This window comes from Equus quagga, chromosome 9, assembly GCF_021613505.1.
Source record: "Equus quagga isolate Etosha38 chromosome 9, UCLA_HA_Equagga_1.0, whole genome shotgun sequence".
Classification (NCBI taxonomy): domain Eukaryota; kingdom Metazoa; phylum Chordata; class Mammalia; order Perissodactyla; family Equidae; genus Equus; species Equus quagga.
In genome coordinates, this window is record NC_060275.1 from 28,243,747 (window position 1) to 28,258,923 (window position 15,177).

At 36.3% G+C, this 15,177-nt stretch overlaps 1 protein-coding gene across 7 annotated transcripts in view; it reads left to right on the forward strand.

The window, feature by feature from the left end:
- The window catches only part of PIAS2 (protein inhibitor of activated STAT 2), a 107,334-nt gene that overhangs the window by 31,088 nt on the left and 61,069 nt on the right, over positions 1-15,177 (forward strand). For all 7 annotated transcript variants that reach the window (XR_006890092.1, XR_006890093.1, XM_046671366.1 and 4 more), the window contains one exon: positions 7,642-7,726. Coding sequence is in view for 5 of the 7 variants with exons in the window: in XM_046671366.1 (XP_046527322.1) it covers positions 7,642-7,726 (85 nt within the window). In the remaining 2 variants the exon portion in view is untranslated. The remainder of the gene's footprint in view (positions 1-7,641; positions 7,727-15,177) is intronic.

Below are 15,177 nucleotides of genomic sequence, written 5' to 3' on the forward strand. Positions count from 1 at the left end.
CACTGCACTTTACTTCCTGCCTTTATTAGGTGTTATTAAAAACAAATCTTTGTGGATTTTTTGATAGGTGTAAACTTGTATCTTGTTTAGATTTTTCATTTTTAAAATTAGTAACAGATGCAAACGTTTAAAATGTTTATTACTCAGTTGCTTTTCTTTTATGATTTTACTTTCATCTTTAACTGATTTTTCACAAGTTCGGGTTTATCTGGTTAAAATGTTCCCCATAATTAATTTTTTTATTTCTCCCCTTGTCGTAGTTTTTGGTTTATACCAATGCACAGTATCATGACTCATTCACATACTTCTTTCTCAGCAATTATTGCAAGTTTCTTTGTGTGTATTTTGAGAAAGATTCAGACTGGTGATGTGCTTAGGTGACCCTACCTCATGGGACTCCTCAGGAGCATGGTTGGGGTGGGACTGAGAAGAGAAGAGGGCCTGTGGGGTGTGGTTACAGTTGAAGATGTTTCAGAGACATGGTTGAATGCTGGAAAGAAGACTGGAGACTGAGAGAAGATGCAGCAGTGTTTTCTCTACTCATTAGCATCAGTGGTATGACGAGGGGTAAACCCTGGAGAGGCTTTGTGCTTTTTTCTTTCCTTGCTTTCCTATTTGTTCAGAAATAGAAATAGGAATTTTCTTGCTTTTCTGTATTCCTCATAGAGTTTCTTTTTCGTTAACCTCAAAGTTAAAGGAAAGTATAAGCTTTTTATAAGTTTACTAAAATAAAGCTTTTTGTCTCATTTGGCTTAGGTAAAATAATGCCATAGATATTTTGTGTTGAAGAGTGACTAAGAAAAACCTGCCTTTTGCTCATAGTTTAAATTAGAATGTAAGAAATATGTATAACCTAAGGGCTTATAAAACAGCTTTTGACCCCTGAGCTAAAAACTATTCATATGTTTTTTTAGGAGTCCCGCCTGTCATTGTTTTTATAAACTTTATAACTGATTCTTGTTTTAAAACAAGGCTTAAACATTTCCTTATCCTGCCTTCCCTAAAGAGAAAAGAAAAGAATTTTCTTAATGTATATAGTCTTATGTCTGATTGATAAAACGGTAATTTAAGTAATGTGCTTTTTAGACTTTGAAGTAGAAAGTTAAAAAATCAACATAGTACTATATAGTCTGCCAGATAAAAGTGGAAAAAAATTGATCATTTCCTGTAATGACCTTTGAAAAATTTTAGTGTCAAAATGTCTAAAGCAATGCAATGATATTCAGAAGATGCCTTAATTTTTAATGATATGGTTTTTATGATGTTGAAAATACTTATGAAAATAAAAATCCTGGAAAAATCTATTTAATTTGAAACACTGCTATGGAGAAACTTGTTTACATTTGGGAAATGAGAATTAAAAATCCTTAGGAGTCAAAGAAGATATCAAGTCCGTATTTCAAAGCACATGTTCTTGACGTCTGCAAGCCAGTCTGTGTATTCTCGATTTTTATATACAGTTGATTAGATGATTGCTAAGCCATCAACATATTATTGAGCAGGAATTAATTGACTTCATGGGAGAGACTGGAAGAGTTGTGGTAGAAAAGAACAGACACAACAGGTCAAAATCTGTTATTCCAAAACCTCTTGGGATATTGAAACCAATAGCCCTTTAGTATTGAGGGAGTCCCTGTTACAGCATCGCACATGTGTTGATGCTAAAACGAGCCAACCAGAAAACACCACGGTGAGTATATTCTGTTTAAGAACATGCATTATTGGATAGTTTTTCAGTTTGGAATTATTTCTATTCAAAATGGTTAAAATAAAAATATTTTAGCATTTAAAATGACAAACTGTGGCATCCAGAAGGCATGAGGTTCTCTGTAGCTAAGGGTTTACTGTAACAAATGGGTCATCCCCTAGTCTAAAAACAAACTAACAAAAATCTCTGGTCTCCTTCCTTAAATAGCTATTCTGATTTGCTCTCACAGGCAGTCTTTTTCTCTTATTTTCAATTTTCTTCTTTTCTTTTTTCAGATAATTTCTTTTGAAGGTGAAATACTTGGGGAATTTTCTATTTGAAAATTTTTTTTGTATATTCAGTCTTTTCAAAGGAATAAATATAGAATGTTAAGTTATAAAGAATATCAATGAAATGAACAGCTGTGAAACCACTACCCAATTTTTAAAAAAGGAATGTTGCCATTATCTTTTAAGCCATCTCCTTGCCTTTCCTTTCTGAGTTAAATCACTGTCCTGAATTTTGTGTTCCTCTCCTTTACTTATTTTATATGTATAAAAAAAATAATGTTTAATTGGCTTGCTTTTGAAATTTCTGTAATGGTGTATACTATATACATTCTTCTGTGACTAGCTCTCTGTTTACTCTGTTTGTAAGCATCTGTATATTGATACGTCTAGCTGTTTGGTATTTTTTAAATTACTTCAAAGTATTTTGAGCCTTTGATTCTTTAAAATTTCTTCATTGTGCTCTTCAAATTACAAAAGTAATTTATGCTAGTATTTGAAAATTTAAACATGATAGGAATATAACAGAAAAAGCCCCTCATACTCTCTCGTATCACGCAGCTAGTCATATCAGTAGTTAACTGTTTCTCTGCATATGCCATGTCATCTTTTTTCTCTTCTCCATTAAAAACAGCATTTTCCAACTGCAGAGCCACTGTGCCACATTTCTGCTGAGAGGACACTACTCTACTTGTATCCTCTGTCAATAGCGCCCCCTGGAGTTTTGTACCATAACAGTCTTTCTTGGAAATGTATTGTAGATGTGTAGATTACAGTAGATCTGTTATTTTGTAGATATACCATAACTTAACCAATATTCTGTTGATGTACATTTTCAGGTTTTTATTATTTATTCAGAAGTATTTTAGTGTATAGCATGTGTCAGGCATTATTCTTAGTCTTACAGACATTGCTGCTGTGAGCCTTTTTGCATATGTGTTTCTCAACACTTGTGTACAAATTTATGAAGTATAAATGCCTAGATTTGAAGTTGTGTCAAAGAGTATAAGCATTTAATATTTTTGATATTCAACTTTTGGAGGGAGTTTTGGCAGTTGCTTCAAAAGTGTTGTGCCACTTTATACTCCAATAGTGGATGAATGTATTATTTTCCCTACATCCTCGTCAGCATTGTATTTTTGATCTTTTAATCTTTGCTAATCTGAAAGGTGAAAAATTAGTGAGTCAACATCTTTTTATATTCTTAAATTCCTGAATATTAGGAAATACTCATTAAGCCTCTGGGTGCAATTAAACAGATTTGAAATGATATGCACATTAATGTAAAGTCGTTAAAATATTTCACTTCTAAAGAATTTGGATAAATTCAGACACTGTATGCATCATTTCTGTTAACTCAGTTAACAAGTATGTAATGAGGATTTAATTTGGATATGGTTATGTAGTCTAATTGTGGAGAAGTCAGAAGTATGGAATGGGCTTAGGAAGTTTGTTATCTAGTTGGTGAGATAATGTTAACATGGGAGAAAAGTAACATTCAGGTATATGCTTGTATGATGAAGCACTATAAAACTCAAATATCATATTGGCCTATTGAATAGGGAAGTCAGTAAAGACTTCTTGAAGGGCCGGCCCCGTGGCCGAGTGGTTAAGTTCATGCACTCGGTTTCGGCGGCCTGGGGTTTGCCAGTTCAGATCCTGGGCATGGACCTAGCAGTACTCATCAAGCCATGCTCATCAAGCCTGACAGTGAAGAAACTACTTTGAATTAAGTAAGACTTGGGGAGACATTGGAAATGTAGGTTTGCTAGGAAAGAGGCGAGGCGATTGTTATGGAGGCTCTTAGAGATAAAGGAGTTTAGACTTGGCTTCATTCAGAGATGGGACACTGCTGAGCATTTTTTTTTTTAAGATTTTATTTTTTTCCTTTTTCTCTCCAAAGCTCCCCAGTACATAGTTGTATATTCTTAATTGTCAGTCCTTCTAGTTGTGGCATGAGGGATGCTGCCTCACCCTGGCTTGATGAGCGGTACCATGTCCATGCCCAGGATTCAAACTGATGAAACACTGGGCTGCCTGCAGCGAGGTGCGCAAACTTAACCATTCTGCTACAGGACCGGCCCCAACTGCTGAGCATTTTTGAGCAGAGGAATGGTGCTGAAAGTGGTGCTAAGAATGACCAGCTCTGCGCTTGTATCCTGTTGGGAGACTGACAGAGAGGCAGAGTTGCTATTTCATTTGCACAAAGTGGTAATTGGTTGTGAGTAGGATGGTAGTAGTAAAACTGGAGAGGAAGCAGGCTATAAGAAAATTTTAGAAAACAGCACTTAATGACTAACTGGATATAGAGGAGGAAGAAGAGGACTCAAGTAAAGGAAATGAATGATTTCTAGTGATTGGACAATTGGTAACTATTCTCTTTCATAATTCTGAATTAAAGTGACTGTTTTACAAGAAGGGTGAAACCTCACTACTCTGCCCTCCCGAAATGATCTTCGCAGCTGTTATATAGGGGAGGAAGTATTTTGGTAATAAACATCACTGATGATTATTAATATAGTGATGGTTTCTGTATAGGTAAAACTTTAAAAATGACGCGTTTGTTACATTCTGTGTAAATCTCATTAAATTAGAAAACTTTTGGTGTGCGTATAGGAGGATTGTCATTTAAAAAAGTACATGTAAAGCAATGTTCAATGATAACTATATTTTTAAACAATTGAATATTGGAATATAGAATTATTCAGTCAAGTGTTTTGAAAGCATTGTGTGTGCCTCTTAGTTCCAAATGTGTTAAGAAACAAGTTATCAAAAATGAGCTAGTTTCCTAATATAAAACAGAACTTATGTTTATTTCTTCTATTATAACTATAAGAATATTAGTTTTGGTGTATTTTTGTTTATACATGTTTGAGGGTCATCCCCCCCGCCCCTTGTTTTTGATGCAGGGATGCAATGGGAAAAGGAATACTGTAAGAGTAGTCTTTGATTGGTGATGATGATACAATTAATTGATGGGTGATGGGGCACCAAATAGCTCAGGGTAGAGATCTTAGATAATGCAATGTAATAAACTGATTTATTCATTGTTACTTTATGAATTATTTTGTTGGTAGATTAGCTAGACTGAACCATGGTAATCCACAAAGCTGCCTATAAAACCTCTTGGTTTATCTCCTCCCTGAGTGAGCCATTTTATAAGCACTCACTGCTAGGAAACATTCTTGACTAAATATAAACCAGTTTATCAAAAGTTGTCAATATAATACTTCCTGGGCTGGAAGGACTTGGGAGGTTTCATATTTTACTAAAATATTTAACATTTAGGCATATGAAAATATTTTCTACTTAAATATATTACCAAGAAAAAGTCGTTGTTATTAAATAATTTGGAAAATGCATCTGTTGGGCTGGATTTCTTTTTCCCTCTTTTTCTGAAATTTTGCTATCTCTTAGAAAGCAGAGACTTTTGTGCAGGACTTCTGAAATTCAAAATGTATTACATATGTGTAGTGCCTTATTGTTTTTAGAATGCTTTCATGTATGTTACTGCATTTGATTCACAAAACAGCCTTTAAAAGGCAGATGAGCAAAGTGTTATTCCTATTTTAATTGAGGAGTAAAGAAGTCTTTATTTCACCCTATTTTTGAAGGATATTGAATTTTCAGTTGGCACTTTTTTCCTTTCACTACTTTTAAGATGACTTCTGGCCTAGATTGCCTCTGATGAGAAGTCAGCCTTTATTCGTATTCTTGTTCTCTTGTATGTAATGTTTCTTTTTTCTGTGACTGCTTTTAAGATTTTTTTAGTCATCATTAGTTTTCAGTACATTAGTTTGATTTTGATGTGACTAGGTAGTTTTCTTTGTATTCATTTTGCTTGGTGTTTGATCTGTAAGGGTTTGTCCCCCCTCCATCAAAGTTATGGAATATTCTTTCGTTATTTCTGCAAGTTTTTTTTTTTTTTTTCAATGCTCCATCCTTCTGGGGCTTTATTTGTACCTGTGTTAGACCTTTTGAAATTTCTCGCTGGAGAGACTGGGTGCTCATACTGTTAATTAAGATTGAAAATGCAGTGTGTTCACCTCTAATCTCAAAATATATGTTATTGAATTTGATAGTTAAGAGGTTGTTGGTGACCTTAGCCATGGATGGAGAAGTGGAAAGTAGAATCTGCACAAGGAAGAGTTGGAGTGAAGAGGAATTGAAGATATGGAGAGACTTCCTACTGTAGTTATGTGTTTGTGTTTTATGCCCCATAGTTATGTTTACAACTTTTAGTTTTGTTTGATTTTTAGGCCTTCATCATAAACAGCATCCCTCCCTCCGTTTAAATGTTCTGGGAAAATATGAACCGCTTTATGACATGATTGCTAGAAACCTAATTCTTACAATAAATGCTATGCTTAAAGAAAAGTATTTTACCCAATGAGTTAATATTTTTCTTATTTGGTGTGACTTGTGGATTGAAGGCCTCTGACATTATTCAACTGGCATCTTGTTATTTAACTTTATGCATTGGGAAAACTGTGTTTGGTAACACACACAAGAGCCATTTTGTGTCCTCTTGCGTGTGGTTGCAGTACTTGTTAGGAAGCAGAAGGCTTGAAGCCTCTGTATTAGCTTTTGTTTTAATGAGCACTAGAACGCCATTGAGTATTGCATCACTGTAAATCTGTTAGTTCTTTGTGAAGTGAATACATTTCAATTTTTAATAATATGGTTAAGAAGGATGACTTCCTTAGGTAATCTTTTTTTAACTAGATAATCTATTGTATGCAAATAATTACTATGTAGCCAGCTCTGGTGGTCTAGGGATTAAGATCTGGTGCTCTCAGCTCTCACTGCCACGGCCTGGCTTCGTTTCTGAGTCAGGGAACCACACCACCTGTCTGTCGGTTGTCATACTGTGGCGGCTGTGTGTTGCTGTCATGCTGAAAGCTATGCTACGCCACCGGTATTTCAAATACCCGCAGGGGTCCTCATGGTGGACAGGTTTCAGCAGAGCTTCCAGACTAAGACAAAGAAGAAGGACCTGGCCCACCTACTTCCCAAAAAATTTGCCGTGAAAACTCTATGAATAGGAGTGGAGCATTGGCTGGTAGAGCGCCAGAAGGTGAGAGGATGCCGGAAAAAGACCAGGCAGAGTCCTGTCCCTCTGCTGTGCACAGGGGCGCTAGGAGTCGGAATCACCTTGACCAACAACAAAATTTCTATCTATCTTAATAACTCAACTTAGAAGTTTTACATTTCCTCTTATATACTCTGTGTAATTGAATATAAATATTGAAAACAAAACACAACCAAGAAAACAAACAAAAAAGACACATGAATCTTGGATAACGTTCTCCTGGTGGGAGTTTTTGGCTTCCTCAGATTTTCAGTAGCTGATACTGTAGTCAAGGATGAAATGTAGTTTTGGAGGGTTGTGTTATATTTTGGCTATATTATAATTAGCGTGTTAGAATAAAGAATGATAAATGCTTAAAATTGAACCTGCTGTAGAGTCACTTTACTTTCATGATTCCAAAAAGAATAGAGTTTAGTACTACTTTATTTTGGAGTATTTTTACCACAAAAATTTCAGAATTTGGCACAGTCTTTATTGGAAGTGCCTGGTTACTGCAGATCTTGATATAAGATATAATAAATCTTATATTCTTAAATTTGTTATTGGAATATTATCTTTCTTTTTTTTCTCCCCAGTTCAAAGCAGTATTCAACGATTTCAAGAGAAGTTTTTTATTTTTGCTCTGACACCTCAACAAGTTAGAGAGATATGTATATCCAGGTAAGAGGAATGTTTGGAATATATTTCTCAGTGAATGTTGGTGTATTAGTTTACTAGGGCTCCATGACAAGGTACCACAGACTGAGTGGTTTAAACGACAGAAATTTATTTTCTCACATTTCATGAGGCTTGAAGTCCAAAATTAAGAGTCAATGGATTTGGTTTCTGCTGAGGCCTCTCTCCTTGGCTTACAGACGGCTGCCTTCTTGCTGTGTGCTCTCATGGCCTTTCCTTTGTGTGCCTGTGCGTCCTTGGTGTCTCCTCCTCTTCTTGTAAGGACACCAGTCAAATTGGATTAGGGCTGCACCCTTATGACCTCATTTAATCTTAATTGCCTCTGTAAATTCCCCGTCTCCACATATAGTCTCATTGGGGATAAGGGTTCAACATATGAGTTTTTAGGGGGCACAGTTCAGTCTGTAACAGTTGGACTATTTCTCCTTAAGAAAGTGTAGTATACTTTGACTAAGGTTAAATATTTAATAAATACTCTGTATTAGGAAAAGATTTTAACCTTTGAATAAAACCCCAGAGTACCTTTTGAATTACTTTTTGTCACATTTGGCAATAACTTTTTTTAAATGAAATTTTTATTTCAAATTTAGCAACATAAAAAAGAATTTGTGATAACAACCCAAAGATAGGATGACCATATACTTTATCATCAAAACTGAGGCAATTTTAGAGTGAAAGTAGACATTATTAATAATTTTTCTAGGATAAGATCATAAACTAGGACTGTTATGAGCTGTATTGTCACCTGGACCAAAAAATTAGTAGAAATATTAAAACAGTTATGGAGGGCCAGCCCGGTGGTGTAGTGGTTACCTTCGTGCACTCTGCTTTGGCGGCCTGGGGTTTGCAGTTTCGGAACCCAGGCATGGACCTACACACTGCTTGTCGAGCCACACTGTGGTGGCGTTCCTCGTAGTAAAATGGAGGAAGATTGGCATGGATATTAGCTCAGGGCCAATCTTCACCCCCAAAAAGTGAAGAAGAAAAAAATAGTGGAAGGTACTCTTAGCTTTGCTGTTTAGAAAAATAGGAGAAGCTTAACGTATACGGATTTATAAAGAGCAAATGAATTGAGAGATGTAAGAGGAAAGAGAAGGAAATTTGTGGTGTATACTTTTCCAATTAAAAAATAGTCACCTTTAGTATTAATAATATATTACTTATATGGCTCTTTAAAACTGATTCGTAAAGATTTAACACAAGAAGACTGAGTTTTCTGGAGGTTGAATGATTTTCCGGGATTGTAGAGTTAAAAGTAGAACAAAGGGTTCAGCAGATGAGAGGTCTTTTGCCTCCTATCCACTGTTTGTTGGAACACTCATCTCAGATATTAATGTGAGTTTTTAAAAAATAAGGATTCTGCAGCTGTTTTCAAAATTCTGTATTCAACATTAGTTACATAAGGTTTTTACAGCCAGAGTTTTCCGTCTTTAATATGTTCATGTGCACTGTCAGTCTCCCAAGATGGTGGATTCAAAGTTTTGGGCTTCATGTCTCTTTTAAACACCGTGACGTCTTGAAGATGCACTCTTGTTATATGGAGGAGTCTGGGATGCAGCCATAGGTTTTTTCACTGATCGCTCTTAATAATATCTATATAGAGAGAGCTCTCTTAAAATCTCAAAATGACTTTATAATCTGACCCTGTAAAATCTCAGCTCTTAAAGAGTAGTGCATAAATAGACTGGCTCTCCCACAAGGGGTAAAAAGACAAAGTTGAAAAATGAGATTAAGAGAAAAAAGACAGTACAAGGATTAGTCCAAAAGACCCAATAGCCAAATAATTGGGGTTTCAGAAAAAATAGAGAAAATTTAGAGGAGGAAATTGTCAAAGAAGTAAAATGAATGTAGCTTGATGTAGTTCATGTCCACGACATTGCAGTGAGTCTTTGTAAATTGGAAGTACTTTCAATCTTGGGGATAGTAATAAACCAAATAACAAATAAATAGAATAAATTAAAAATTTTATATCTAAAACCATATCATTAATCTTAAGTTTTGTTTGTTATTCAGTGATGATCCTTTGCTTGAGATGAAAGTTTACGAAATGTTTATTGGGCACAAAGCACTATATTATATGACAAGACCCCTTTCTACAAGTTGCACTGAACCAGCTCATATGCATACAGTGATCATTGGCATTGCATGGTGTTATGAAAAGAGCCAATTCAGTAACGACAAGTAAGAGCTGATTTATAGGAGGAGATTACTATTAACCTCGGCAGTCTGGGAAAGCTTCACTAGGGTATTGGGTGGGCCTTTGAAGGAAGAAGATTATTTAGAGTAAGTAGATTTAAAGATACAGGTTTCAAGGTACATTTTTAGGTGAACAAAGCAAGGCACAGAATTATGAATAATATGCTACCAGTTGCCTTAAAAAGGTATATGAATGTGTGTGTGTGTAATTTGCTTAAGTGCATAAAATATGTCTGGACAGATAGGATTAGCTGCCTCTGGAGAGGGGAATTGGGTGGTTGGGGTCAGAGTTGGGGGAGTCTTTTCACTTTATATTCTTTTTTGTATCTTTTTGAAGTTTGAACTCTGAGTGTATGAACTAGTCAAAAAATGAATGACTAAAATTTAAATAATTGCTTTCAATTAAAAATTTTAATCATGTCTGGAGATGGGTAGTGGTGATGGTTGCACAACAGTGTGAATGTGCTTAATGCCACAGAGCTATACACTTAAAAACAGTTTATGTGATAAATTTTATCTAATGTATATTTAACTACGATAAAAACACTTAAAATAAATTAACTATAAAAGTAAGGTTGTTTGCAGTCATCCTTCCCAAAAAAACAAAATAAAACACACATACACATGTACATACAAACCCCAGCCTTTTCAGAGTTGTGTAATCAAATAATGAAAAATCTCCTTCTTCCTAATAAGTAGAAGTAAAAGTTTGGTACTCGTTGCCTAGCTTCAGTAATTACCAACGTTTTTACAGTCTGTATGTGACCCCCCCCCAACACTTTTTTCCTGAAATATTTTAAAGCAAATCACAAGCATCATATAATTTCACCCAGAAATACCTCCAGGTGCATCTCTAATTAATTTTTAACATAATCACACTAAAAAATTAATAATTCCTTGATATAAAACAATGTCCATATTCAGATATTCTCAGTTGTTTCAGTATTCAAACATGACCTATGTATTACTTTTGACTTTTGTCTCAAGATTTTTAAAAAACTTTTTAACTTTGAAGTAATTACAGATTTATAGAAAAGTTGTAGAAATAGCAGATTTGCTTTTCACCTAGCTTCCCTTGATATTAACATCTTGCATAACCATAGTGCAATTACCAACACCAGGAAATTCACCTTGGTACAATACTGTATACTAAACTACAGACTTTATTTGGATTTCAGCAGATTTTCTGCTAATGAACTTCTGTCTTGATCCAGTCCAAGATCCCAAATCACATTTGTTGTGTCATTTTAGTCTCTTTCAGTCTGTGACAGTTTCTTAGGTTTTACTTGTCTTTCATAACTTTTGATACTTTTGAAGAATACTGGTCAGATATTTTGTAGAATGTCCCTCAGTTTGGGTTTCTCTGATATTTTATCTTGATTAGATTGAGGTAATGCATTTTTGGCAAGAATACCTCAAGTTATATGCCCTTCTCAGTGTATCATATCAGGGGCTACATGATGTTGATAGATCTTATTTTTGGTGATGTCAGCCTTGATCACTTGGGTAAGGTACTGTCTACTAGATTTCTGTAGTGTAAAGTTGACTTTTTCCTTTGTTATTAATAGATATCTTGAGGGAGATACTTTGAAACTAGGTACATATTCTGTTTCTCTTCAAAGTTTTGCCCACCAATTAAGTGTTCACTCATGGATCTTGCCTTCAGCGATTACTTCATCATAATCACTCTTGTGTTCTAGTTGTGCGATTTTCTGTTATCCATATTCTTTTTCACATTGGAGTTATTCTTTTGTACGGAAGAGCTGTCCCTTCCTCCCCTGTTTATTTATTCAATTATTTATTTGTATCCATGTGGGCTGTTGAGTTCTCTGGGTAATCCATTGCTATAGCAATTTATATTGTTGCTCAAACTGTTCCACCTTTGGCCATCGGACATTCTTTCAGGTTAGCTCCTGTGCCCCCTAAGCCCCCCCTTTTTTTTCCGCTGAGGAAGATTTGCCCTGAGCTAACATCTGTTGCCAATTTTCCTTCTTTTTGCTTGAGGAAGATTTGCCCTGAGCTAACATCTGAGCAAGTCTTTCTCTATTTTGTACATGGGTTGCGGCCACATCATGGCAGCCGTTGAGTGGTGTAGGTCCATGCCCAAAGTGGAATGCGCTCAACTCAGCCACTAGGCCATGGGGCCAGCCCCTCATATGCTCTTTTGATACATCACCATCCATTTCTGAGCACTGCTTTACTTTTTGGCACCACAAGATGCTCAAGGCTCATCTTGTAATTTCTCTGCCCCAGTTCTGGAATTGATCACTTCTCTAAGCAGTTCCTCTTATAATACTTGCTACCACTTGCTTTGGAAAAAGTGGTTCATTTGACTGTGTAGCATATTATGCATTCTAGATTTTGATGATTCCACTTCTTGTGGTGTCATTTAACTTCTGTTCCCATGGTTCTCAAACTTTGCCACATACTAAAATCAGCTGGGGAGCTTTTAAGCATCCAAATACCCAGGTTTCATTCATAGTAATTAAATTAGAATCTCTGAGGATGGAAGCCAAACAGTAGCAGTTTTTAGAGCTCCCCACTTGTTTCCAGTTTGCAGCAAATTTGAGAACCACTGCTGTGCATCCAGCTTCTCTCCCTTGCCTGTAATGGTAGTAAGGTCTAAACTAGAGGCTTGGCTACATGGATGTTTGGGTGGTTTTGTTCTTTTTATTATACCTTGTGAAGACTGATCAGTGAGTTCAGCTTTCTTCTTGGTTTTATCACTACCCCTTCCATTTGGCACTACTGCCTCTGTAATCATGCTCTCAGTTTCTCACACTGACTTCTCTTACCTGTTCCCAAGAATCAATCTGTGATTCTCTTCTCACTACTCTGTGATAGTATCTGTGAATGTGCTTTATTTTTATATTTGTGGCTGCAAAATCACCAAGACTTTCCTCTGGAGTCCTTTCTCACTGCCTCTACTTTGAGGACCCACAGGCACATCAAACACAGCACATCCAGAACTGAACTTGGCTTCCTCCTTAACTTGCTTGTCTTTTATTCATTTAGTCTCACAGAATATATTTATTGACTATCTACTATAGTACAGACAATGTTCCAGCCACCAGGGGTGCAAAGTTGAAAAATAAACTGGCCTCAGGGAGGTATTTGCTTGGTATATTTCCTCCTATTGCTTATTTCATTGATGACATGGGATTTGCCTGGACGTATTATCCTGCCTCTTCGTATTATTCCACACTTCATCTACCACATCCCGTCAGTTTGCTGCATGCCACTGATTCTTCTTTTATATCTCAAGATTTAAAACTTGATGCAACTATCTTTGAGGGAGCTAGCATGGTCTTTAGAATAATACCAACTGGAATGTGAATTCTGGCTCAACCACTCAGGTCCATATGCCCCTGGGTAAGGTAGTAAAGCCCATTGAATTTTATTTACTCAGTGTGTAAAATTTGAAAAATAAGCACCACCTCACTCAGTGGTTGAGGGAATTGAATGCCCTAACTTGCTCTGTCTCCTCTTATCCTGGTTGAGTAGCATCACCATTCCACCTGCACCATTCCAAAACCTAGGCACTATCCTAGATGCTCCCCTTGCCTTGTCCTACCTTCTTGTATCTAGTCAGTCATTGAGTGCTCTCAGTTTTTGTGCCTAAATATCATTCACTGATATTCACGTTTAAATAGCTTTCAAGCCCTCATTTTTTGCCTATACTATTGTAATGGTCTCCTAACTCTCCCAGCTGACTATGTGGTCTTTCTAAAGCCCATTTAGTTTTTTCTCTCTTGTGCTTAAAAACCCTGTGGTGATACCTCATGAAGTCCACTCTCCATTGCCTGGCAATTCTCTTCCACATCTTGCTCTACTCATCTTTTTTATTGTCTCATCTCCTGTCACTCTTCCCCAGCAGCCTGTACTCTGACTAGGCTTTCACAGCTCTGTATCTTCGCACATCTTCCTCCTTCCTCCTTTGCTTGGCAAACCTAGTCATGTTTTAAGGGCCAGATCAAGTCTTACCTCTTCTGTGGTGCCTTTTCAGATTTCCCCAAATACACCCTTTGTCTCTCACTGTACTCTGTACTTATTTTCTATCAGAGCATTGTTGCATTTATTTGACTACTTGCATTTACAAACTTTTTGATGAAAGCAACATCTCCTACTCACTTGTATATTCTCAAAGCCTGTCACAGTGCCTGGCATATAGTAAATGCCTACTTTATGTCTGATGGATGAATGAGAGCAACATGTGAAAGTTCCTAGAACAGTGACTGGAGGAAAAGGAATGTCAGAAGATGGTTAGTCATTATTCATAATGTTTGTTTAGATACTTAGCACATTGCATTTCCCAATTTATGTTAATTTCTCTTACTAGAATAAAGTGTAAATCTTTAGCTATTCAAAGCCCTTTATAACATGTTCCTATCTATTTTTCTAGGTTTGTCTTTTCTCATTTCTCTTTTTTCAAAGTAATTTCCCCAACCTAACAAGAGTCTGCTATGTATCTCTGGTTGATCCTCACTCTTTCCTTTTGTTTAGAATCACGGCACTAGTGAAGCCTCTGTTACTGATGGAAGTGTCTCTCTCGAAGTAGAAATAGGAAGAACCAGTGCTGTACAAACCCTGTGTTCTAATTTGATTGGACTAATTGTGATAAATACCTTGAACTTTCAAGATAAAATTAAATTTCCCTTTTTTCTGTAGCACTTATTTTTCATAATATACTATAGCAGTTACCACATTTTATGTTAGTTGTATAAATCTTTTACCTACTAGCCTATAAGACTTTTGAGAGTAAATATTGTGTCTTAGTTGCCCTTGAAGCTCTGGGGCCCAGACTGAAATGTTTCTTGATTTTACTGAGTGGAATGATATGGGTTACTTGCAAGTGGTAAGTGTTGTCTAGGATATTGGGATGTTTTGAGTAGACATTTGAGAAGGGTGGAGACTACTACTGGCAAGGAAAACAGTGAGAGCAGAGTTAACAATAATAGCAGCCAGCTGCTCACACTTGTTGAACACTTCTTATATCCAGGCACTTTTCATGTATTTAACATGTTTAATCATCACAACAACTCCATAACGTAGGTGCAGTCATTTTCCATCTTTGACAGATGTAAAAACTGAGGTACAGGAAGGTTAAGTAGTTTGCCCAAGGTCATACAGCTGGGACTCTAGAGCTCAAGCTGGTCACTGCTATTCTTTACTCCCTTCTGCTGAACATCGAGAACTGGAAACAGAAGACTGACTTAGTTAAAGCAAGATGAGGGCTAAAG